The sequence below is a fragment of the Dipodomys merriami genome, unplaced genomic scaffold (assembly GCF_024711535.1).
Source record: "Dipodomys merriami isolate MVZ:Mamm:240054 unplaced genomic scaffold, mDipMer1.0.p SCAF_59, whole genome shotgun sequence".
Lineage (NCBI taxonomy): Eukaryota > Metazoa > Chordata > Mammalia > Rodentia > Heteromyidae > Dipodomys > Dipodomys merriami.
The window spans coordinates 3,868,069-3,889,243 of NW_027206168.1; the positions used below are offsets into that span (position 1 = coordinate 3,868,069).

Sequence of the window (21,175 nt, forward strand, 5' to 3'; positions counted from 1 at the left end):
ATTCTTGGTGCTGCTTTTATAACTAGTTTGCTGGATCTTTTCTCCCACTTCATTGTTTGGGTTTGTATTTGACTTTTAGCTAATCCCTGTGTCTATTCATGCTTTTCTGTATCTCCAAAATTTGCTGTTAGCTAGCAAATTCTTTTTGGTTTTTAGGCTTGAATTTTTAAGAACTGGTTGGTTTAGTTTCTCCTTTCATTTAATTCCAACAATAAGAGGTCAGGCCTTTTTTTTTTTCTAGCTTTTTATTTATTTATTGTTTTATTGGAGATCTGTTTTTTTTTCTCTAGTTTTTATTTTGAAAAATGTTAAGCCAATGCTTATAGACTGGACACTTAGATTCTCCAATTTTATCATTTGCCACATTTGTTTAAGCACATGTTCTGTTGCTATGCATATTTGTATAGAATTGGTTGGAAAAATCATGGCATTGTACCTTTAGATGCTTCAACATGTCTTCTGAGAACAAAGGCACTATTTTACATAATCACAACCAACTTATCATGCTCAAGAAATTTAATCTTTAGGTACAACTATACTATCATGTACTGTAAAAAGTACATGGGTGTATATTTTCAAAATTTTTTATTCAATATTCAGTCTATGAGCACACATTAAAATTTGTTGTCATATGGCTTTGAACTCAGGGCCTGGGCGTTTCTCTTCAAGGCTAGTGCTTTACCACTTTGAGCCACAGCGCCACTTCCAGTTTTCTGGTGGTTAATTGTAGAGTCTCACAGACTTTCCTGCCCTGCTAGCTTTGAACAGCAATCCTCAGGTCTCAGCATCTTGAGTAGCTAGGATTATATAGGCTTGAACCACTAGTGCCCGCTTCTGGTTGCTTTTGGAAGCACAATTCTGCTCTGATAAAACCATCTCTTCAGCTCTCGAGTAACAGTTGCCTCTGGCTTTTGGTAACTTTCAGTTACATCACCATCCTGTGTTTGGCTTCTTAGTTTTTCCATTTTCCTGTGTAACTACTTTCCTTATTAAATTTCCTCTTTCTTAGGTTTGAAAATCTAGGGTGGTGTCTTGTTTTCCTGACCAAACTCTGACTAATACAGGTAGGATATTCATCCTCACTCTACTACAGGATTTGGGGAATGGAGTCACATCATAGAAAATAAGGAAGTAGCCAGCAGCAGGAGCCTTAGGAGCACATTATTTTAGAAAGAGGTGTTAGCTTCTTCCCTGTGGGCCTTCTTCCTGGTTACACAAATATGTAAAAGTATACAAAAGTAACTTATTTGAGGGTAATATAATTTTTGGATCATTTATATATATATATTTTATTTTTTGTTTATCTGTGTTACCTAAATTCTTTACAATGAACTTGGATTGTTTTGGCAAAAAGGAAAAATTACTGCATGCCATATTAAATTGATAAAATAGAATTGTGTACCTACAGTATGGAATAAGATATATATTAGGGAATTCAGAAATAAATTCAACCTACAAGAGCATTTTGGCCTCTGAATCTTTTAAATCACAAAAAGAAGAGGTAATTTATTCAGTATAAGACTAGCAAGAGATTTTTCTCCACAAAATTATTTTTTTATGTTTATTCCATCATATAATTTAATACTTTAAACCAGATTCCAGTGGCTCAATCCTGTAATCCTAGCTACTTAGGAGGCCAAGATCTAAGTATTGAGCTTCTAAGCCAACCCAGCAAACAAATCCACTTATCTCCCATTAACCAGCATAGGCTGGCTTTGAACTCTGATCCTCCAAAGTCTCAACCTCCTGAGTAGATAGAAATATAGTGGGTGCCACCAGCACCCAGCTTTGAGTAAAAAAGATATCACTAAGTACCAGGGCCTATTGCAGTCATTTAGTTCTGTTCTGATGAGTTTGTGGTTATACCTGTAGCTTATAACCAAATACAAGTTAATACCTATCAAATTATAGTTCATTAGTGACATATTTTAAAGTACATGACTCTAAACTATGGGCAAAATGTCTGTCTTTGGCTCTGCCATTTCCATATAGTATTTACTGTTATCTTTAATCAAGAATCCCCTCAAATTGCCCTAATATTTTAGGCATTTTAAAACCATAATCTAGGAACTGCCCCATTCTAACCTCATCAATTGTTTCAAACAAAGTGAGTTGTGGAAGTCAAAGTTACATAATTAGATTAGGGATGTAGCTCATTGATAAAATACTTGTCTACCCTGTGCATGACCATGGGTTTGATTTAGCACTGCAAAAATGAAAAAAAAAAAGATCATTCAACAATATACTGAAAGTTGGGGGAGGGGGAGTAATTGTGGAGGTGGGAGGGAAGGGATGGTAGGGGGGAAAACAAAGGAGGAGGCAACAATGCTCAATAGGAAATATACTCATTACCTTGCTCATGTAACTGTAACAATAAAAAATGTTTTACCACTTATACAGGCACTGCTTAGTTTTGTCTGGTTTTGAACTTTAAATGGACTCACATTAGTTATCATTACTGCTATAGTTGGCAATACTGGGTATCAAGTTCAGGGTCTCTTAGCAAATGCCTTACTACTGAATTACTTCTCCATTCAGTTTTTTGGAAGTATATACAGACAGGTATGTGTGTACATATATACATATATATTTGCATATTCATATTCTACTGGCTAGAAATAAAAACAAGAAACTATGTATCAATCAAATAGTCATACTAAGACAATATGACAAATCTCTGGCTCTTACCTTTTTTTTTGGGGGGGGGGAGGAGGCATTGATTCCTGAATAGTGTGATGAAGATTAAATATTCTTTCTCGCATTTATAGGAAATTTGTATGTAATTTTAGAAGATTCATATATCCAATGAAATTCAACCATTAACAAGAAAGGATCTGGAGACTATACTAAAAACTACTGTAAAACCTTTACATTTAAGGTATCTACTTGTAGGACAACTTTTCAAAAACATAAGCCTGGAAACTATAATCCATGTATTTTTTTTTTCTTTTAGAACCACTGGACCACGAAATCAGCCAGTGAGATCAGAATCTCCCAAGAGGTCCACATAAGCAAAAAGAAAAAAGCTGGAAGTGGCACTGTGGCTCAAGTGGTAGAGCGCTAGCCTTGAGCTGAAGAGGGACAGTGCCCAGGCCCAGAGTACAGGCCCCATGACCGGACCCTCCCCCCCCCCAAAAAAAGAAAATAATGTCTCAAGGATGTACACTTAGAGTTGGAATAGCTGGTTAGGGTATAAGCAAATTCAGATTGATAAGAAAATGGCAAATAGTTTCCTAACAGGGCTTTAGGAATTCAAGGTTTCACCTGTAATGAATAAGGGTTTGCTGCCACCACTGCTGCCGTTTCCTCCTCCTCCTCCTCCTGCTGCTCCTCCTCTTCTCCCTCTTTTCTTTCTTCTTCCTCCTCCTTTCTTCTTCCTCTACTTCTTCTTCCTCTTCCCCCTCCCCCTCCTCCTTCTTCCTCCTCTTATTCCTCTCTTATTCCTTCTTCCTCCTCTTATTCTTCTTTCTTTCTTTCTTTCTTTCTTTCTTTCTTTCTTTCTTTCTTTCTTCCTTCCTTTCTTTCTTTCTTTCTTTTTTTTCTTTCCTTCTTGCTTGCTTGCTTTCTCTTTCTTTCTTTCTCTTCCTTCTTTCCTTTCTTTTTTCTTTCTTTCCCTCCTCCTCCTCCTCTTCCTCCTTCTCCTCCTCCTTCTTCCTCCTCCACCTATTCTTCCTTCCTGTTCTCCTTCTTCCTTCCTTCCTTTCTTCTTCCTCTTTTTTTTTTTTTTTTGTTGGTCGTGGAGCATGAACTCTGGGCCTGGGCACTGTCCCTCAGCTCTTCAGCTCAAAGCTAGCACTCTACCACTTGAGCCACAGTGCCACTTCTGGCTTTTTCTGCTTATGTGGTGTGAAGAATAGAAACCAGGGCCTCAGACATGCAAAGCAAGCACTCTACCACTGAGCCACCTTCCCAGCTCCTCTTCTTCCTTCTTTCTTCTTTCTTGTTTCTTTTTTCTTTTTTCTTTTTGCTAGTCCTGGGGCTTTAATTCAGGGCCTGGGAGCTGTCTCTGAGTTCTTTTTCCACTCAAGGCTAGCACTCTACCACTTGAGCCACAGCACCACTTCTGACTTTTTCCAGTGGTTAACTGGAGATAGTCTCATGGCTTTTCCTGCTCTGTCTGGCTTTGAACTATAATCCTCAGATATCAGCCTCCTGGGTAGCTAGGATTATAGGTGTGAGCTGCCAGTGCCTGGCAAGAATTTGCATTCATCTATATCCTTTATAATTCTTGGAATTGTAAATGTTTTATTTATTTTCCTGGTACTGGGTCTTGAACTGAGGGTTTCTTACTGAAGCATTTGGCTCAACTTTTTCCACTCATGGCTGGTATTCTACCACTTGAACTATGCTTCCACTACCTAATTTTTACCTTTTTTCTTTTTGTGGTACTAGGGATGGAATTCATGGCCTTGAATTTGCTAGGCAATGCTCTGCCGCTTGAACCACATCTGTAGCCCTTTTTTTTGCTTCAGTTACTTATTGGATAGGGTCTCACACTTTTTGCCCACACAGACTCAGACTGCAGTTCTCTTACTGTGTCTCCTGAGTAGCTAGGGTTACAGGGATAATCCACAGTACCCAGCCATTTTTTAAAATAGGCATTTGGGAAATATATCACAGAGATTTGTGTGTGCATGCGTGCGTGCGTGCATGCATGCGCGTGTGTTTGTGTGTGTGTGTGTGCGCGTGCTGGTCCTTTGAACTCAAAGCCTGGGTGCTGTCCTTGAGCTTTTTTGCTCAATGTTAGCCCTGTCCCACTTAAGCCACTGCTTTACTTCCAACTTGTTTTGGTAGTTAATTGGAAATAAGAGTCTCACGTACTTTCTTACCTGGGCTGGCTTTGAATCTTGTATCATAAGCATTCTTCGTGTGTGTGTGTGTGTGTGTGTGTGTGTGTGTGTGTGTGTGTGCACGTGTGTGCACGTGTGTGCTCACGCTGGTACAGGGCTTGAACTCAGGACCTAGGCACTGTCCTTTAGCTTTTTCCACTCAAGGCTAGTGTTCTACCACCTGAGCCACAGCTTCACATTTTAAAAATTATTATGAAGTTGATGTGCAGAGGGGTCACTTTTTTTTTATGTGGTTAATTAGAGATGAGACCTCCTACCTGAGCTGGTTTTGAACCTTAAGTCTCAGATCAAAATCTCCTGAGCATCTAGTATTACAGGAGTGAGCCAATATGTTTCCTTAGTAAGCTATTTTGTAATGATTTTGGACTTCCAGAGAATTTGTGGAGATAATGCAGCAAATTGTCTCACCCAGTTTGTTTCCCCTAGTGTTATTATATTATGTTCCTGAGGTCCTTTGTCAAAACAGAGTGGGAAAAACCACAGTACCTTACTGGTAATGAAACTGGTCCAGAGGTTTTGTGAATTTTTCCAGTATTTTTTTTTTAAGTGTCCATTTGTTACTTCGGAATCCCATTTGGGAAACTACATTACAATTAGTTGTGTTTCCTTAGTCTCTAACAGTTTCTAGTTATTCCTTACTTTTCATGACCTTTATAAGAATGGCTGTCAGATTGAGTTTATGTGATATTTGTTTCATTATTGCTTTTTGGAAAGAGTATCACAAAGGCAATATACCTCTTATCACATCACACAAGGCAGTATGATGTGATGCCCATGTAACTTTTTTTTTTTTTTTTTTTTTTGCCAGTCCTGGGGCTTGAACTTCAGGGTCTGGGCACTGTCCCTGAGCTCTTCAGCTCAAGGCTAGCACTCTACCACATTACCACTTCCAGTTTTCTGGTGGTTTATTGGAGATAAGAGTCTCACGGACTTTCCTCCCTGGGCTGGGTTTGAACCATGATCCTCAAATCTCAGCCTCCTGAGTAGCTAGGATTACAAGCGTGAGCTACTGGCTCCGTGTAACATTTTGTTACTTTTTCACTTCTTTCCTTGTCATCTTCATGCTATAAATCTTTGAATGTGTGTGTGTATAAACTTTTATAGAAATTGATGATTCCATCATCTTTGTCATATCTGTTTCTACTGACTATGTTTTATTCTGGAAAAGATCATATTTTCCTGTTTCTTTGCATAGCTAGTAATTTTTTTAACAAGGCAAACAATATTTTATTAGTTATATTCTAAACTTTATTTTCAGCTTTCTTCATTTGAACTACAAAGAATAAACTATGTCTAAACAAAAACTGTAACAGGAAATGGTGCCCTTCTGTACACTGATTGTGCAGTCAAAGCTTCATCCAAGCTCCGTTAAACTAGTCAGACACACTGGTTTAAAATGCTGAGAAGCATTTCTGTTAGTCTTTCTTTCAGCTTGGCCTGTAATAGTGCTTTGTGCCAGACATGCCTGAACTTTAGGGTCAAAGTTCACCATTTCATTTATTTTTAAATTCATTTTTGTATTTTTTGCATGTATGCTTATATGTATGTATGTATGTATTTTTGTGCCTGTACTGGGGTTTGAACTCAGGGCCTTGTGTTCCTGCTTAGCATTTTTGCTCAAGGCTTGGCATTCTACCACTTGAGCCACGCTTCCACTTCCAGGTTCACCTTTTTAATATCAGAGATGTTTGCCCCTTCTTTAAGGAGAGCCTGAAGTGTTTGGTGTTTTTTCTTTTTCTTTTTCTTTTTTGTTTTCTGTGAACTCCAAGCAGTTTTTCTTCTTTGTAATATTTGAGTAGTTTTTCTGGTTCACCCTGCACAAGCTCTATTTTTATATTGGCCACTAGGACCATTTATTTTTACCCCAACAATAAGTAGCTGCCTGACACTTTCAGGATATTAGAGTAGGCTTGTTCAGGAAGATTAGCAGATATGGTGCAAAGAATGAGGACACTGTCAAAGAGGAGCTAATAGGGGTGATTAGAGAGGGAGATAGAGGAAGGAAGTGGGAGAGAAAAGTGGTTCACCATCACTGTTGACTAGAATGGGGAAGGCTGGTAGCTATAAAAATAGTGTGTATGAATGTGCCATTTAAGGGAATGGCCTCAAGCTCTTTCACCACTCCTAAAAATTTGATGTTTATTTGTCCATACTTTTTCCTATGCATTCTGTAACCATATATAACGCACATTACTTTATAGCAGGCAACAGCTATCTGCCTAAGCTTCTGATCTTTCTGCCATTGGCTTCTTTATCCCTGTGCTGAATCTCCTCCTAACTCCCAGATTGTCTTCTTCCTCTCTTGCATGCCTAAGAGGAGGTACAGTTCCATCCTCTGTCTTCAAATTCCTGCTAATGAAAGTAATAGAAAGTTTTAGAAAGTAGTATTAAAAACCAAGATCTAGCCACGAACCTGTGGCTTATACTTGTAATCCTAACTACTTGGGAGGCTGAGATCTGTGGAACGTGATTTGAATACATCCTAGGCAGAAAACTTCTCCAATTCATCAACAAAAAGTTGGTCTGGAGGCATGACTCAAGTAGTAGTAGACTCAAGTAGTAGAGCAAGAAAGCTATGAGCAAGAAAGCCAAACAAGCACAGGCCCTGAGTTCAAGCTCCAGTGTATACTTTCTCCCTCTCCCTCCCCCCCCTCGACATACACACACACACACACATACATACACACAAACACACAAAAAAAAACTAACAACCACCACCAACAACAACAAAAAACCAAGGTCAGGGCACTAGTTCACAAGTTTTGCTTGTTGCTACCTGGAGTATGATTACTTCTAGTTCTTCTCAACTGACAGTACATGTGTGATACAGATATTTATATATATTTCAATGTCATTATCTGTATCTATAAAGCTAAACTAACATATAAAACTGAGCTTATAGTAATGTCTCAAACTCTAAGCTAAGAACATTATATCTTGATTTTTAACCTTTCTGGTTAATTTTAAGTATGTTTCATACACAGCTAGTTTTATTTACCAGAAAATAAAATAAAATAGTAATTGGCACTGGTGCTGTGGCTCAAGTGGTAGACCGCTAGCCTTGAACTGAAGAGCACAGGGACAGCACCCAGACCCAGAGTTCAAGCCCCAAGACCAACAACAACAAAAAAAACCCCACAAAATAGTAATTGGCAGGATTCACTGATTTACATTCATAATCATATATATGTCCATGGTTCTGTGATATGATTTTATTTCCCATATATGTACATTTACATATATATATATAGATAGATAGATGAAAAATTGTATCTTTAACCCTTGTATACTAGTACATCTTGATTCAAACAATAGTTATTCCTTACAAGTGATGCTAAAATTATGTTGCATTAAATTCTGCAATTTTACAATATTAATTTTCATGGCTAGGAATGTGGCTTAATGGATTCCTCAGCACCACATAAACAGAAAAAGCCAGAAGTGGTGCTGTGGTTCAAGTGGTAGAGTGCTAACCTTGGGAAGCTCAGGGACAGTGCCCTGCCTTGAGTTCAAGTGCCAAGAATGGCTAAAAAATAAAAAAACTTTCATAATGTTTATAATTTTTCCTGTTTAAATGTGCTTATTCTTTTAGTATTTGGGTCTTACTCAGTTTTACAACTTTTTCCCCTATTCTCTCATTTTATTAGTCATATAATTCCCACGTTAAATCACAGAATAGTTATCCTTTATACCATCCTTATCCTTACCATTGTTTTCATTGTATCTGTAGAAAATATGTTTTTAAAGTGTATTCAATATGTAATTCAAGACCTTATGCCAGTTTCCCTTGGGTGGTTGGAATTTGCCTTCTGGTAGTTTCCATAAGAGCTAATAAGAACAGTATCCTTTCAGTTTTCAATAAGTAATTCAAGACCTTATGCCAGTTTCCCTTGGGTGGCTGGAATTTGCCTTCTGGTAGTTTCCATAAGAGCTAATGAGAACAGTATCCTTTCAGTTTTCAGTGTGTTCAAAACTATCTGTGCCCATTACACTAAAAGCGCAATATGGCTGTCTCTAAAAGCCTTTCCTTCCTTTTCTTTTCTCCTATGTAATTATTGTGGTTCGTTGTATTCTGGCAGAAGTTATTGGTATGGTTAAGTGTGATGTGACCTTTCAGTCTAGCTACCCAAAGAATTCTATTCTTATCTTTAAAGTACAATAACTTTACTGAGATGTATTGTGGTGCTTACTGTGGTAATCAATTTCCCTTGGATATGGTGTGTCCTTTTTTTTTTTGGTCGGTCCTGGAGCTTGAACTTTGAGTCTGGTTGCCTTCCCTCCACTCTTCAGTTCAAGGCTAGCGCTCTATTACTTGAGCCACACCACCACTTCTGGTTTTCTGGTTAATTGGAGATAAGAGTCTCACTGATTTTCCTGCCCGGACTGGCTTTGAACCACGATCCTCATATATCAGCTTCCTGAGTAGCTAGGATTACAGGCGTGAGACACTAGCACCTGAGTATGTTGTGTCCTTTCTAAACCAAGGTAAAAGGAGAATTTGCTTGAGTTATAGTTTAGAGCTTTTGACATGTAGATGTGATTTCCTCTTCACAGACATGTATTGTGTAGGCACTGGCAAGATTTTAACATGCATTCCACACTTTTCAATCTTTTCTTTTAGGGCAGGATGCAACACTTCTACACAGGATCAAACTTGGGCCTCATGCATGCTAGGCAAGAGGTCTGCCTCTTGAGCTATACCCCAACCCTTTTGTTTTTGTATTTTGTTTCTGAGATAGGATGTTATAAACTTTGTCAGCTCTGGTCTAGAACCCCCAATCTTCACGCCTCTGCTTCCTGAGTAGCTAGAATTACAGGCATGTGCCACCATACCCAGATTCTTTTTTGTGTGTGTGTGAAAATACCGTACAGAGGAGTTACAATTACATGGGTAAGATAATGAGTACATTTCTTATCAAGCATTGTTACCTCCTTTTTCCCAGCTTCTTTCTAGACCACTGGATATTTAATCAGTGGGCTCCTCACTGTGCTACTTTAAATTTTATCACTTCCATTTTTTTTCCTCTAAGTTCTACTAGTTCTCATTTTAATTTCCTCTATTGTTTGGTCATCTTTTCCCTACATTATTGTATGTTTTATTTTGTACTGTCTCTTCACTGGCAATTGCTTTGTTAAATATTTTGTAACCAACACTAAAATCTTTATATATATATATATATATATATATATATAATTCAACTGATGAAAACATATTTCTGATGACTGCTTTTCTCATATCTGAAAACATATTCTCTCTATATGAATGCTGTTAGTTTACTACTTAAAACTCATATTTGAATGAGTTAGATTTTTCTATCAGCTATGGCCAGAGGTTCCTGAGTGTTGGGCTACAGAAGTACCAGAATAGCTCACGTATTACCTTCCTGTTTCTGGAATGATGGATTGTTTTCTCAAAGTGTCTGCATCATTGAGCCTTCTCAGCCTTAGTAAACTCTCTTCCCTGACCCTGGCCACCAAGGGACCTAGCATTTTTTGTTGGGGGGTGTCGGTTGTGGGGCTTGAACTCTGGGCCTGGGTGCTGTCCCTCAGCTCTTCATCTCAAGGCGAGCACTCTACCACTTAAGCCACAGCACCACTTCCCGTTTTCTGAGTGGTTTATTGGAGATAAGAGTCTCATGGACTTTCCTGCCTGGGCTGGCTTTGAACCCCTCTCCTCATATCTCAGCCTTCTGAGTAGCTAGGATTACAGGCATGAGCCACCTACGCCCGGCCTTCCTAGCATTTTTTTTTAGCACTATTTTCTCACCTTCCAAACTGTTGTCTGAGTTCTGCCAATTGGAGGGCACGAAATTGTGCTCCTTCCTCCACAGAGATCTGAGTAGTTCTTCCAGGGCCAATTACTTTTGGACACATTTACATATTTTTGCATTTGCAGCATTTCTCTTAGACTTTTTTTTTTTTTGAGGCAGGGTCTTGCTATGTAGCCCAAGTTGGCATAGACATGGAGATCCTGCTGCCTCTGCTTTCTGCTCAGATTAGAGACATGTACCAGGCTGGTGAAATTGAAAATTTAGTTTGTTGATCTTTTAAAGTTTCCAGGTGGAGAAATGAATATATGTATAAAAATTTAATTTATGTAAATATACAGAATGTATTATATACATCAATATATGAAGTTAAATTATACAAAATATGATTTTTATAGAATATATACCACACACATATATAAAGTATATTGAGGTTAAATATAAATATATTTGTTTAATAGATCATTTGTGTGTGTGTATATATATATATATACATATATATATATATATATATATATACACACACAATATTTAGTATGTTTAACCTCTTAAGAACCTTGGTGAAAGAACCATTTCATTGAGAAGAAAAGTGAGAGGTTGGCATGTTCAGGTGGTCGAGTGCCTGCCAATTAGCTTTAAGAGCTAGCATAGGTTTGAGTCCAATGTGAAGGGATGGCACAGGGGAAGTAGAAAGGGAAGAAAAACTCTCAGAAAAAAAGAGTAGGATGTCAGAAGCACAAAATACATAAAATGTGTTTTTCAATTTAATTAACTTAGTCATGTAAAGGATTTAACTATTGACTGTTAGGAAACAACCATAACAATACTTAAAATAAAGAAGCAACTTTAAGTTATAGGCAATAAAAGGCAATTTTCTTGTTTGGTAGGCTAAAATATATATGATATAAATATAATTAGGCATAGAACATATGTCAGACTACTTTTATATTTTATAGAAAAATATAATTTAAAAATATAAAAATGGTGAGGTATGGTAGCTTACAACTATAATCCTAGCTACTCAGGAGGCTGAGATCTGAGGATTACAGTTCAAAGCCAACCAGGGAGCTCGGTACCAGTGGCTAACGCCTGTAATACTAACTACCCAGGAGGCTGAGATCTGAGGATCATGGTTCAAAGCCAGCCCTGGCAGGAAAGTCCATGACATTCTTATTTCTAATAAACCACCAGAAAACTGGAAGTGGTGCTGTGGTTTAGGTGGTAGAGTGCTAGCCTGAATAGCTGAGGGACAGCGTTCAGGCCCAGAGTTCAAGCCCCATGACCAACCAAAAAAAAAAAAAAATTGCCAGCCTGGGCAGGAAAGTCAGTGAGACTCTTTATTTCCAAGTGGAAGAGACTCTTTATTAAGTGGAAGTGGAACTGTGGAAGTAGAGCTGTGGCTCAAATGGTAGTGTGCCAGCCTTGAGCACAAAAGTTCAGGGACAGAACTTAGGCCCTGAGTTCAAGCCCTAGCACCAGCCAAAAAAAAAAAAAAAGCTGGGGATGGTGGTACATGCCTGTCATCCCAGCTAAGTGGGAGTGTAAATAGAGGGATTGTGATCCTAGGCCTAGCTCAGCAAAGATCCCCAAGAAAGACCCTATTTGAGAAATAACTGACTCCCTACAAAGTACCTGAGATTACAAATATATGGTAGGTCCCTAAGCTTGTTGTTTGAAACGGGATCTCACTGCCAAACTGGCCTCAAACTGTGATCGTCAGGATCTGTCTCTAGTAGCTAGAATGACAGCTGCACTCCTTCCAGTTGTTGGGAAGCCACTTTGTAATTATGAGGATGAAAGCCACAAAGGAAAACAGATTTGGAAAGTGGACAGAGCCATATTACCAGCTTCAGGTAGACCAGTTCTATACATGTTACCTGAGGAAAACAAGCCATTTGTTTTGGGGAGCCACTCATACTTGAAGCTGAATGCTATCTCAATTGGTGGCTTTAACATTCAAATTTAAAACTAGCAAAGGTGGTCCAGTTAAGAGAGTAGACAGCTGATGACTTGCAGATGACTCCTGCAAGAGAAGAGGGGCCCTAGGGGAAAAAGCTGTTCTAGGAAATTGAAAGTGTGTACTGGATTAGGACACTTGCTTTTTGATATCAAAGAAGGATGAGACATGCACAGAGAGAAGGCAGGCAGGGAGGGAGGAGGGATGGATAGAAGAAGGTAGAGAGAAAAGGGAGGGAAGGAGAGAGGGAGAGTGTTAAGAGATGAAGGATAAAGGAGGCTCCAAGGAAATCTCATTTTCCCTTTTATATTTAGCCTAGCCCCTCTTCTTTCACAGTCTCATTCATCTATCTCAGATCTCTCATTGTAAGAGTACTCTAATTACCTTTGTCTTCCAGTTGGTCATGATAGTCCAAATTGGACCTGAGTTGCCATTTTTCTGCTTAATTTCTTCCCACGCATCCATAGTTACTCAAACTCAATGTCCCTCCAAGTCTCTATAGTCAGATTCTAAACCTTGTACTAATCTCCCTCATTCTCTCCTCCTCTCCTGATGATATTAGTTCCTCCAATCATTTTGTCTTTACTTCTCAAAGGCTCACCAGACTTCTAAATGACCTACTCAAAGATTCTGGGATGCTATGAAGTGAGAGTCTATTGTACACCAAAGATTCTGGGATTCTATGACCTCTGATCTCTGTTACCCACCGGAGAAGGCAAGTTCTGAGTTGAACCACGCCTCCTGCTTGGTGAGACAGAAACAGGAATCACAGGTGGGTGGTTTCCACACATTATTTTGATGGGTCACATATGGCTGTTTCTGCCTTATTCCTTTCTGTTATTGAAATTTCTCAAATACTTGTAGAATACTGAATAGCAAACAGAGGTTGGATGTATAAGATTTTCAAAGGAACAGTCTTTGTCTCACCCTTTGCTGCCATGCAGTGCCTTACCCAAATTGAAGGCATTCATTTCCTCATATTTGACAGACAGCAAGTATCTGACTGTCCTTTGACCTCTATTTTAAGGTTCATGTTATTATGTGCTGTTTTTCTTGTCCTTAATTCTTTGATTCTGCCTTTCATACATCCTAGACCTAATATAGTGGTTAATGTCATGTCTTTCTTAATCTTCCTCCATCCCTTGTGGAGACATAGCAAGGAGTCTGTCATTCTTCTTGGTCACATCCCTGGAAATGGGTAGGAGATTCTATGTAGTCCATGAGTTCCAAGACCTAGTCCACCTGCAGATGGAAGAACCACTCAGGGATCCAGGCTGCTACCTACATATTCTGCCCCTCTTCTGTGTCTGAGGAGCCTTATTATAGATGACTTGGCCCCAGTGAGCAGAAGCACATGGGCCAGCATGCAGGACACATTGGAGACAAAATAGCAGAGCTGGAGGACTCCAAAAAGTTGGAGTACTTCAGGGAAATCAGAAATGTTAGAAGCTGAAAGACCAAGGAAGAAAGGATGCTTAGAAAAAAAAAAGGGATGTGACAGTGAACAATGTGGGCATACAGAGAGAGGGAACAGCACCTGGTATTCTGACCTTTGGATTCTGTGACATTTATAGCAATTATGTGTTGGAATAAAACTTGAAACTGTGGAGAATGTAGGAAAGGGTGAATTAAATTATTAATGAATGTAAACAAAATATTAAAAAATGTATGAGATGTTTAGCATAAGCAAATGCACAAAAAACTACACCTGCGTACTTTATTCTCAAATCATTGAAACCTGGGAGAAAACTAAAATACTCCAGAGAAAGATATATTTATCTCAGAAGACTAAGGGGAGACTGTAGCGGACTCCTCAATAGAAAGAATAAAAGCAAAGACAAGTATAAAACAGTTGCACTCAGTATATTCAATAAAATGAAGCCATAGTAAATGTAGCTTTAACAAATGAAAGAGAACTTAACCACCAGCAGATACTTGCTGACAAGAAAAATAAAGAGAATTGTAATGGACAAGTGAAAGTACATACATTTATGGTTTACAGTGTTGCTACCTGCAACCTGGGACAGTATGGCTGGATACTGGAGCCTGAAGAAATAAGAAAAGACAAGGGAGGTGGGGAGAGAGAGAGAGAGAGAGAGAGAGAGAGAGGAACCAGGGGGGGTTCAGTGCTCACTGGCTGATGAACCCTGAGCCCCTGTAAGCAACATTTAACTGTAATACAAACATTCATCTTATTCCCAAGGTCTCAAGGGTCCAAATAGCTCTAACCTAAACAATCATAGGGTTCAGTTAATAGTAATTTATAGCTGGGTGCTGGTGGCTCAAGCCTGTAATTCTAGCTCTTCAGGAGTCTGAGATCTGAGGATCATGGTTCAAAGCCAGCCCGGGCAGTAAAGTCCATGAGACTCTTATCTCCAATTAACCACCAGAAACTAGACGTGATGCTGTGGCTCAAGTGGTAGAGCGCTTGCCTTGAGCTGAAGAGCTCAAGGACAGTGACCAGGCCCAGAGTTCAAGCCTCATGACCAACAATAACAGCAAGAAAAAAGTAATTTGCATATTTGTTTTGCCTTGTCTGTTGAGTTTTCCAGGGTCCAGTTCTCAGCTTTCTGAATATTGTTAAGGTGACATTACAACCTCATAACCCTTTCCCGGTCTCACAGCTCAGCCTCAGTTTCCTACATTACAACATGATGATGTGTTGGTGCACTATGGAATGGCCAATTCAAGCTGGTTTTTTTTTTTTTTTTTTTTATTTTTGTCAGTCCTGGGGTTTGAACTCAGTGCCTAGAGTCCCTGAGCATTTTTGCTCAAGGCTAGCATGTTACCACTTTGAGCAGCAGCTTCACTTCCAGTTTTGTAGTGGTTAATTGGAGATAAGTCTCAGAGACTTTTCTGCCCTGAGCTCAATCAATCTGAGCAGAGGGGCGGGGCCTGCTGTGTTAGGGATAAATAGGGGAGCAGCCTGCCTGCTCTGTGTGCTTGCTTGTCAGATTTTTGGTTGATGATGTACCCTTCTGCAGCTGTAAATTTTACCTTGTTGAGACAATTCTTTGTTTTCATGTCTATTGTTTTGACTCCAGCAGTTCTTGAAGAGTATATTTATAGTGCATATGAATTACCTAATGTCTTTAGCATTTTGGGGAGGAAGGGTAAAAACACTTAAAATCTTCCCTATTAGGATTTTTCAAGTATATAATTAAAAACTAAGGTTGCTGTGATGTACAGCCAATCTCTTGGGTTTATTCCTCCTGTATAACTGGAACTCTATGTCCTTTGAGTCTCACCTCAATAACCCATACCCAACGTCAATTAACTACCATGTCCCTCTTGTTTCTGAGAACTTGACTTTTTAGATTAAACATACAATAAGATCACAAGGTACTTGTCTTTATTTGACCTATTTCATTCAAACTAGTGACGTCTAGGTTGTTAAAAATGGCAGGATTTCTTTATTTTTGAGGTGGAATAATTTTCCATAGTGCCTGCTGTTAAGAAACTGTCACAAGGGTATTAGAATAAAGAAAGTGCTGCAAAGTATCTCAACAGATCAGAACAACTGTAATGGAGAATTGAAGAGAGATGCCATGGTGACATGAGGAGAGTCAGGAGACACCAGGCATGATGTGCTAGGGGCAGGGTAAAGGGACTTAAGTAGGGTCCTTAGTGTAGGTGACTGGAGGGTATAAAAAGTTTCAGGGCAGGTTTGTGGTTTCAGCCTGAAATAAATGTGCAAACCTACTGAGCAGGTCCTGGTTCAGCCAGCTATGGCCTGCTTGGGGGAACTCGGGAGCCTGTTACCTGGAGAGGTGGGAGAGTGGATGTGGGATTGCAGATTCCCATCAAATACCTGCTACATTTCCTTTCTTCAGTTGTCCAGCAGTAGACACTTCAGTTGATTCCATATCATGGCTCTTATAAATAATATTGCAAGCTGTGTATCAGTAGCTCATAACTGTAATCTTAGCCACTCAGAAGACTGAGATCTAAGGATCATGGTTCAAAGCTAATTAGGGGAGTAAAGCCCTGTTAAACTCTTATCTCTAGTTAACAAGCAAAAAACTACAAGTGGAGTTGCAAGAATGTGAGGCTCTAAGCTACAGTGCTGGTGGTTTATGCCTGTAATCCTGAGATCTGAGGAGTGAGGTCGAAGCCAGTCCAGGCAGGAAAGTTTGTGACTCTTTATCTCCAATAAACTAAAAAATTAAAATAAATAAAATACTGGAACTGGAGCTCTGGCTCAAGTAGTAGAATGCTACCTTGAGCAAAAAAGCTGAGAGGCAGTGCTCAGGCCCAGAGATCAAGCCCTAGTACAAAGAGAGAAAAAGAGAGGAAGAGAAAGAGAGAGGGAGAAAGAGAAAGAGGGAGAAAAGGAAGGAAGGAAAGAAGACTGTAGTGTCCATGGGAATGCTGTTATCTCTTTGATATACTGTTTTCATGTCCTTTGGAAATATATCCAGAACTGGAATTCTTGGGTATTAACTGTAGTTCTTATAATTTTTTGAGGAACCTCAATATTGTTTCTATAAGGGTTATACCTAATACACATTTTCACCAACAATATACAAAGTTTCCTATTTTCTAAATCTTCACTATATTGCTAATGGTGTTTTCATTAACAGCCATTCTAGCAAGTATGTAGTGATATCACAATTGTGGTTTTAATTTGGATTTCTTTAATAATTACCCTTTCATGTGCCTGTTGATCATTTGCATATTTTTTTGTTTTGAAAAGTGCCTTTTCAGGTTGTTTGCCCATCTTTACATTGGATTATTTTCTTACTATTGAGTAGATTGAATTTATGTGTTTTAGATATTAATGCCATTATCAGATATATGCTTTATAATTACATTCTCCTATTCTATAGTTGACTCTTCACTCTGTTGATTGTCTTCTTTGCTGTGCAGAAGTTTATTACTCTGATGTGATCATATTTGTGTATTTTCACTTTCCTTGCTTGTTTGGGGACCATAACTAAAAACATAATAGCCCCAACCAATATCATGGTGGTTTCCTCCCATGTTTTCTTCTTACAGTTTTATAGTTTCAGGTACTGTTTTTCTATTTGGGGTTGATTGTTGTATATAGTGTGAAGGTCTAATATCTTGAGCAAAAAAGCTCAGGGGCAGCATGATGTCCAGTTTTCTCAGTACTAACATTTATTACTTTGTTTTATTCTACATTTTGGCATTACTGGGGTTTGAGCTCAGGTCCTTGCATTTGTACTGTTCATCTTACTTGGCTATTCTCTATCTCTAGCCCTGCTTTTTGCTGGTTATTTTTGACATGGAGTCTACTAGATTTTTTGACTGTTTTTCTTCAAGCTATGATACTTCAGATATCAGCCTTTTGAATAGTTGAAGCTAGGATTGTAGGTATGTGCAACTGGCACCCAGCCTAGATTTAGTTTAAGATTATGGGTATGCTAATGAGTATGAAGTGTATCTCAGGGTAGTATTTGTGTTTGTGTGTCTGTGTGTTCATGTGTGTGCATGCATGCCAGTACTAGGGCTTGAATTTAGGTCCTGAAGCTCTCTCAGGTTATTAGTAGTGTATAGAAATATAGCCGATTATTTTTGTGTTGCTTTTACACTTTGCTAAAACAGTTTTCAGAGACTAAGATAAGATATATTTTACAGCCTAATCTGGAAACTAATGAAAATGAAATAGCTGAATTATTTTTGTGTTACTTTTACATTTTTCTAAAACAGTTTGCAGAGACTTAAGGTACACTTTACAGCCCAATCTAGAAACTAATGGAAATGAATCTCTCTGCTCTGCTCTTTCCTGGTGGGATACACACTAAAATATTAAAATCAAATTTAAGTCTGGCTATAGAATCTGATTTAAATATCTAATAATTTCTCAATTTTAGGTCTATCTGTGAAGGAAATGAAGGCTTGAACATTGTTAAAATCTTATTTAGCCAGGTGCTGGTGGCTCACACCTGTAATCCTAACTACTCAGAAGGCTGAGAGCTGAGGATCCATGTTTGAAGCCAGCCTGTGCAGGAAAGTCTATGAGATTCTTTTTTCCAGTTAACTACCCGCCCCCACCCCCACCCCCCAAAAAAAAGCCAGAAGTGGAGCTATAGCTCAAGACAGCACTCAGGCTTCGAGTTCAAGTCCCAGTACCAGCACAAAAACAACAAAATAAAAAACTCCCAAAATCTTCTTTTTTTTTTTTTGTGGGTCCAGTCGTGGGGCCTGAACTCTGGGCCTGGGCACTGTCCCTCAGCTCTTAAGCTCAAGGAGAGTGCTCTACCACTTGAGCCACAGCGCCACTTCCGGCTTTTTTCTTTTTGCTTATGTGGTGCTGAGGAATCGAACCCAGGGCCTCAGGCATGCAAGGCAAGCGCTCTACCACTGAGCCACCTTCCCAGCCCCAACTCCCAAAATCTTATTGAATATTTCACAATGCTATACCGTAGGTTTTTCTACAGATGGCATTTACTTTTATTTATTTTTACTTATTTACTGACTCGTTTATTTATGAATGGCTATTTGTTAACTTGTTTATTAATTTAGTCAGTCCCCCTATGTAGCCCAGACAGGCCTCGAATTCAGAATCTTCCTGCTTCTGTGATTCAGGCATGCTCCATGATATTCAGCTCATACAGGTTTACTTAATAATGTGATACCAAAGAGCATGGAGTTGTGAGGAAATTTTAATTCGAATTGGCTATTGCTTGAACAAAGAGTAACTCTTCTTTTAAAAATGTTTACCTTGAGGTCTTCTGCGCCCCCCCCAGCCCCCTTCCCGGCATGGCAGCGGAAGACCAGGCGGCATCGCCGCGGCTCCCGGATCTGTTTGAAAGTGGCAGGCAGATGCTGGACGAGGTGGAAGTGGCCACGGAGCCCTCGGGCTCCCGGGTGATCCAGGACAAGGTGGCGTGGGGCCTGGAGGTGCTGGAGAAGGCGGAGGCCATGCTGTCGCAGCTCGATCTGTTCAGCCACAACGAGGACTTGGAGGAAATAGCCTCTGCCGACCTGAAGTACCTGATGGTGCCCGCGCTGCGGGGCTCGCTCACGCTCAAGCAGGTGGGCGCCAGCCGGCGCCTGGACCACCTGCAGCAGGCCCGTGAGCACTTCCTGCGCTTCCTCACCCAGTGCCAGCACTACCGTGTGGCTGACTTCCAGCTGCCGTCGGTCACGGACGACGACGAAGCCGACACCGAGGCGGAAGACCCCGCCGGCCGCCCGCCGCCGGCCATCGCTGACCTGGTGGCCATGGCGTCCCAGCGCCAGGCCAAGGTGGAGCGGTATCGGCGGAAGAAGGCCCTGGAGCAGAGGCTGTGTGCGCTCAAGGCGGCCGTGGAGAGCGGGCAGGCGGAGGACGAGCGCGTTCGCGAGTTCCACCTCCTCCACCTGCGGAGGTGGGTCAGCATCAGCTTAGAGGAGCTCGAGAGCATCGACCTGGAGATGAAGGTCCTGAGAGACAAGGACTCCTTGGGCGAGGCCTCCACCTCGCACGCACCCGTGCCCGAGCGGCCTCCCATGAAGCCCTTCGTGCTCACGCGGAATAAGGCCCAAGCCAATGTTTTCGGAGCCGGTTATCCGAGTCTGGCAACGATGACGGTGAGTGACTGGTATGAGCAGCGCGGGAAACTCGGAGAATTCTCGGATCAGGGAATAGCCCAGACCCCAGTCCAGTTCTCCGGAGCGCCTCAGCGACAGGAAAGTCAGGAGCAAAAGGAGGAAGAGGATGATGAAAGCGCACTCCACAGAGCGCGGGAGTGGGATGACTGGAAGGACACCCATCCGAGGGGCTATGGCAACCGACAGAACATGGGCTAATCTGCCCTACACACCCCGAGGATGCACTGCAGCTTCCCTCCGAGGGAACCCTGGCGTCTTCCCCTCCCCGGCCTCCTGCTTTCAGCCCTGTGCAAGGAAGGTAAAAAGATGCCGAGTCTTGTTGTCAATAAAGTATCCAACAGTCAAGTGTCTATTTGTACCCTAGATAATGACCAGTGATCTTGTTTTGCCATCACTAATTTTCATCGTGGTCTATTTGATTCCTCTAATGGAACAGAAAAGGCACTTGAGAAATGGTTCTGTATATAATCGATGGCTGTATGAATTCTCTTTTAAAAATAAAAAGTCCCTATCATGTGAGTCTGTGCAGAAAAATATTATTGTATCTTTTGCCTCTTCTTTGTTCTATTAGTCTTTGAGGAGTTTTTTTTTCTGTACTTTCCAGTTATTTATTATAGAATGTAAATTTGTCTAATCAGGGAGTTGGTCTCCCCAGAACAGGGTACTCAATAAATACTTGTTGAGTAAGTAAATAAAATAATTCAGTAAGCCGGGTGCCGGTGGCTCTCGCCTGTAATCCTAGCTACTCAGGAGGCTGAGATCTGAGGATTGCGGTTCAAAGTCAGCCCGGGCAGGAAAGTCCATGAGACTTTTATCTCCAATAAACCACTAGAAAACTGGAAGTGGCACTGTGACTCAAGCTGTAGAACACTCACCTTGAGCTGAAGAGCACAGGGACAGCACCCAAGCCCAGAGTTCAAGCCCCACGACTGACCAAAAAAACAAAATTCAGTGACTTTTAACTTCTTACATAGCTTGGAGCTATTCAAGCTGTTTTAAACAAAAATGGCTTTGCTTCAAGGTTTCTTTTCTTTTTTGTC

The 21,175-nt window shown here is 40.3% G+C and overlaps 1 protein-coding gene across 8 annotated transcripts in view; it reads left to right on the top strand.

Moving 5' to 3' along the window:
* LOC138813279 (immunoglobulin-binding protein 1-like) overlaps positions 1 to 20,656 on the top strand; it is a 62,639-nt gene extending 41,983 nt beyond the window's left edge. For 3 of the 8 annotated variants that reach the window (XM_070001613.1, XM_070001612.1, XM_070001614.1), the window contains 2 exons: positions 13,171 to 13,347; positions 19,269 to 20,656. In XM_070001613.1, the coding sequence (XP_069857714.1) occupies positions 13,258 to 13,347; positions 19,269 to 20,333 (1,155 nt within the window). In that variant the 5' untranslated portion in view covers positions 13,171 to 13,257 and the 3' untranslated portion in view covers positions 20,334 to 20,656. The other 5 variants (XM_070001616.1, XM_070001615.1, XR_011367740.1 and 2 more) reach the window with 4 other exon arrangements.
* Positions 20,657 to 21,175: the final 519 nt, after the last annotated feature.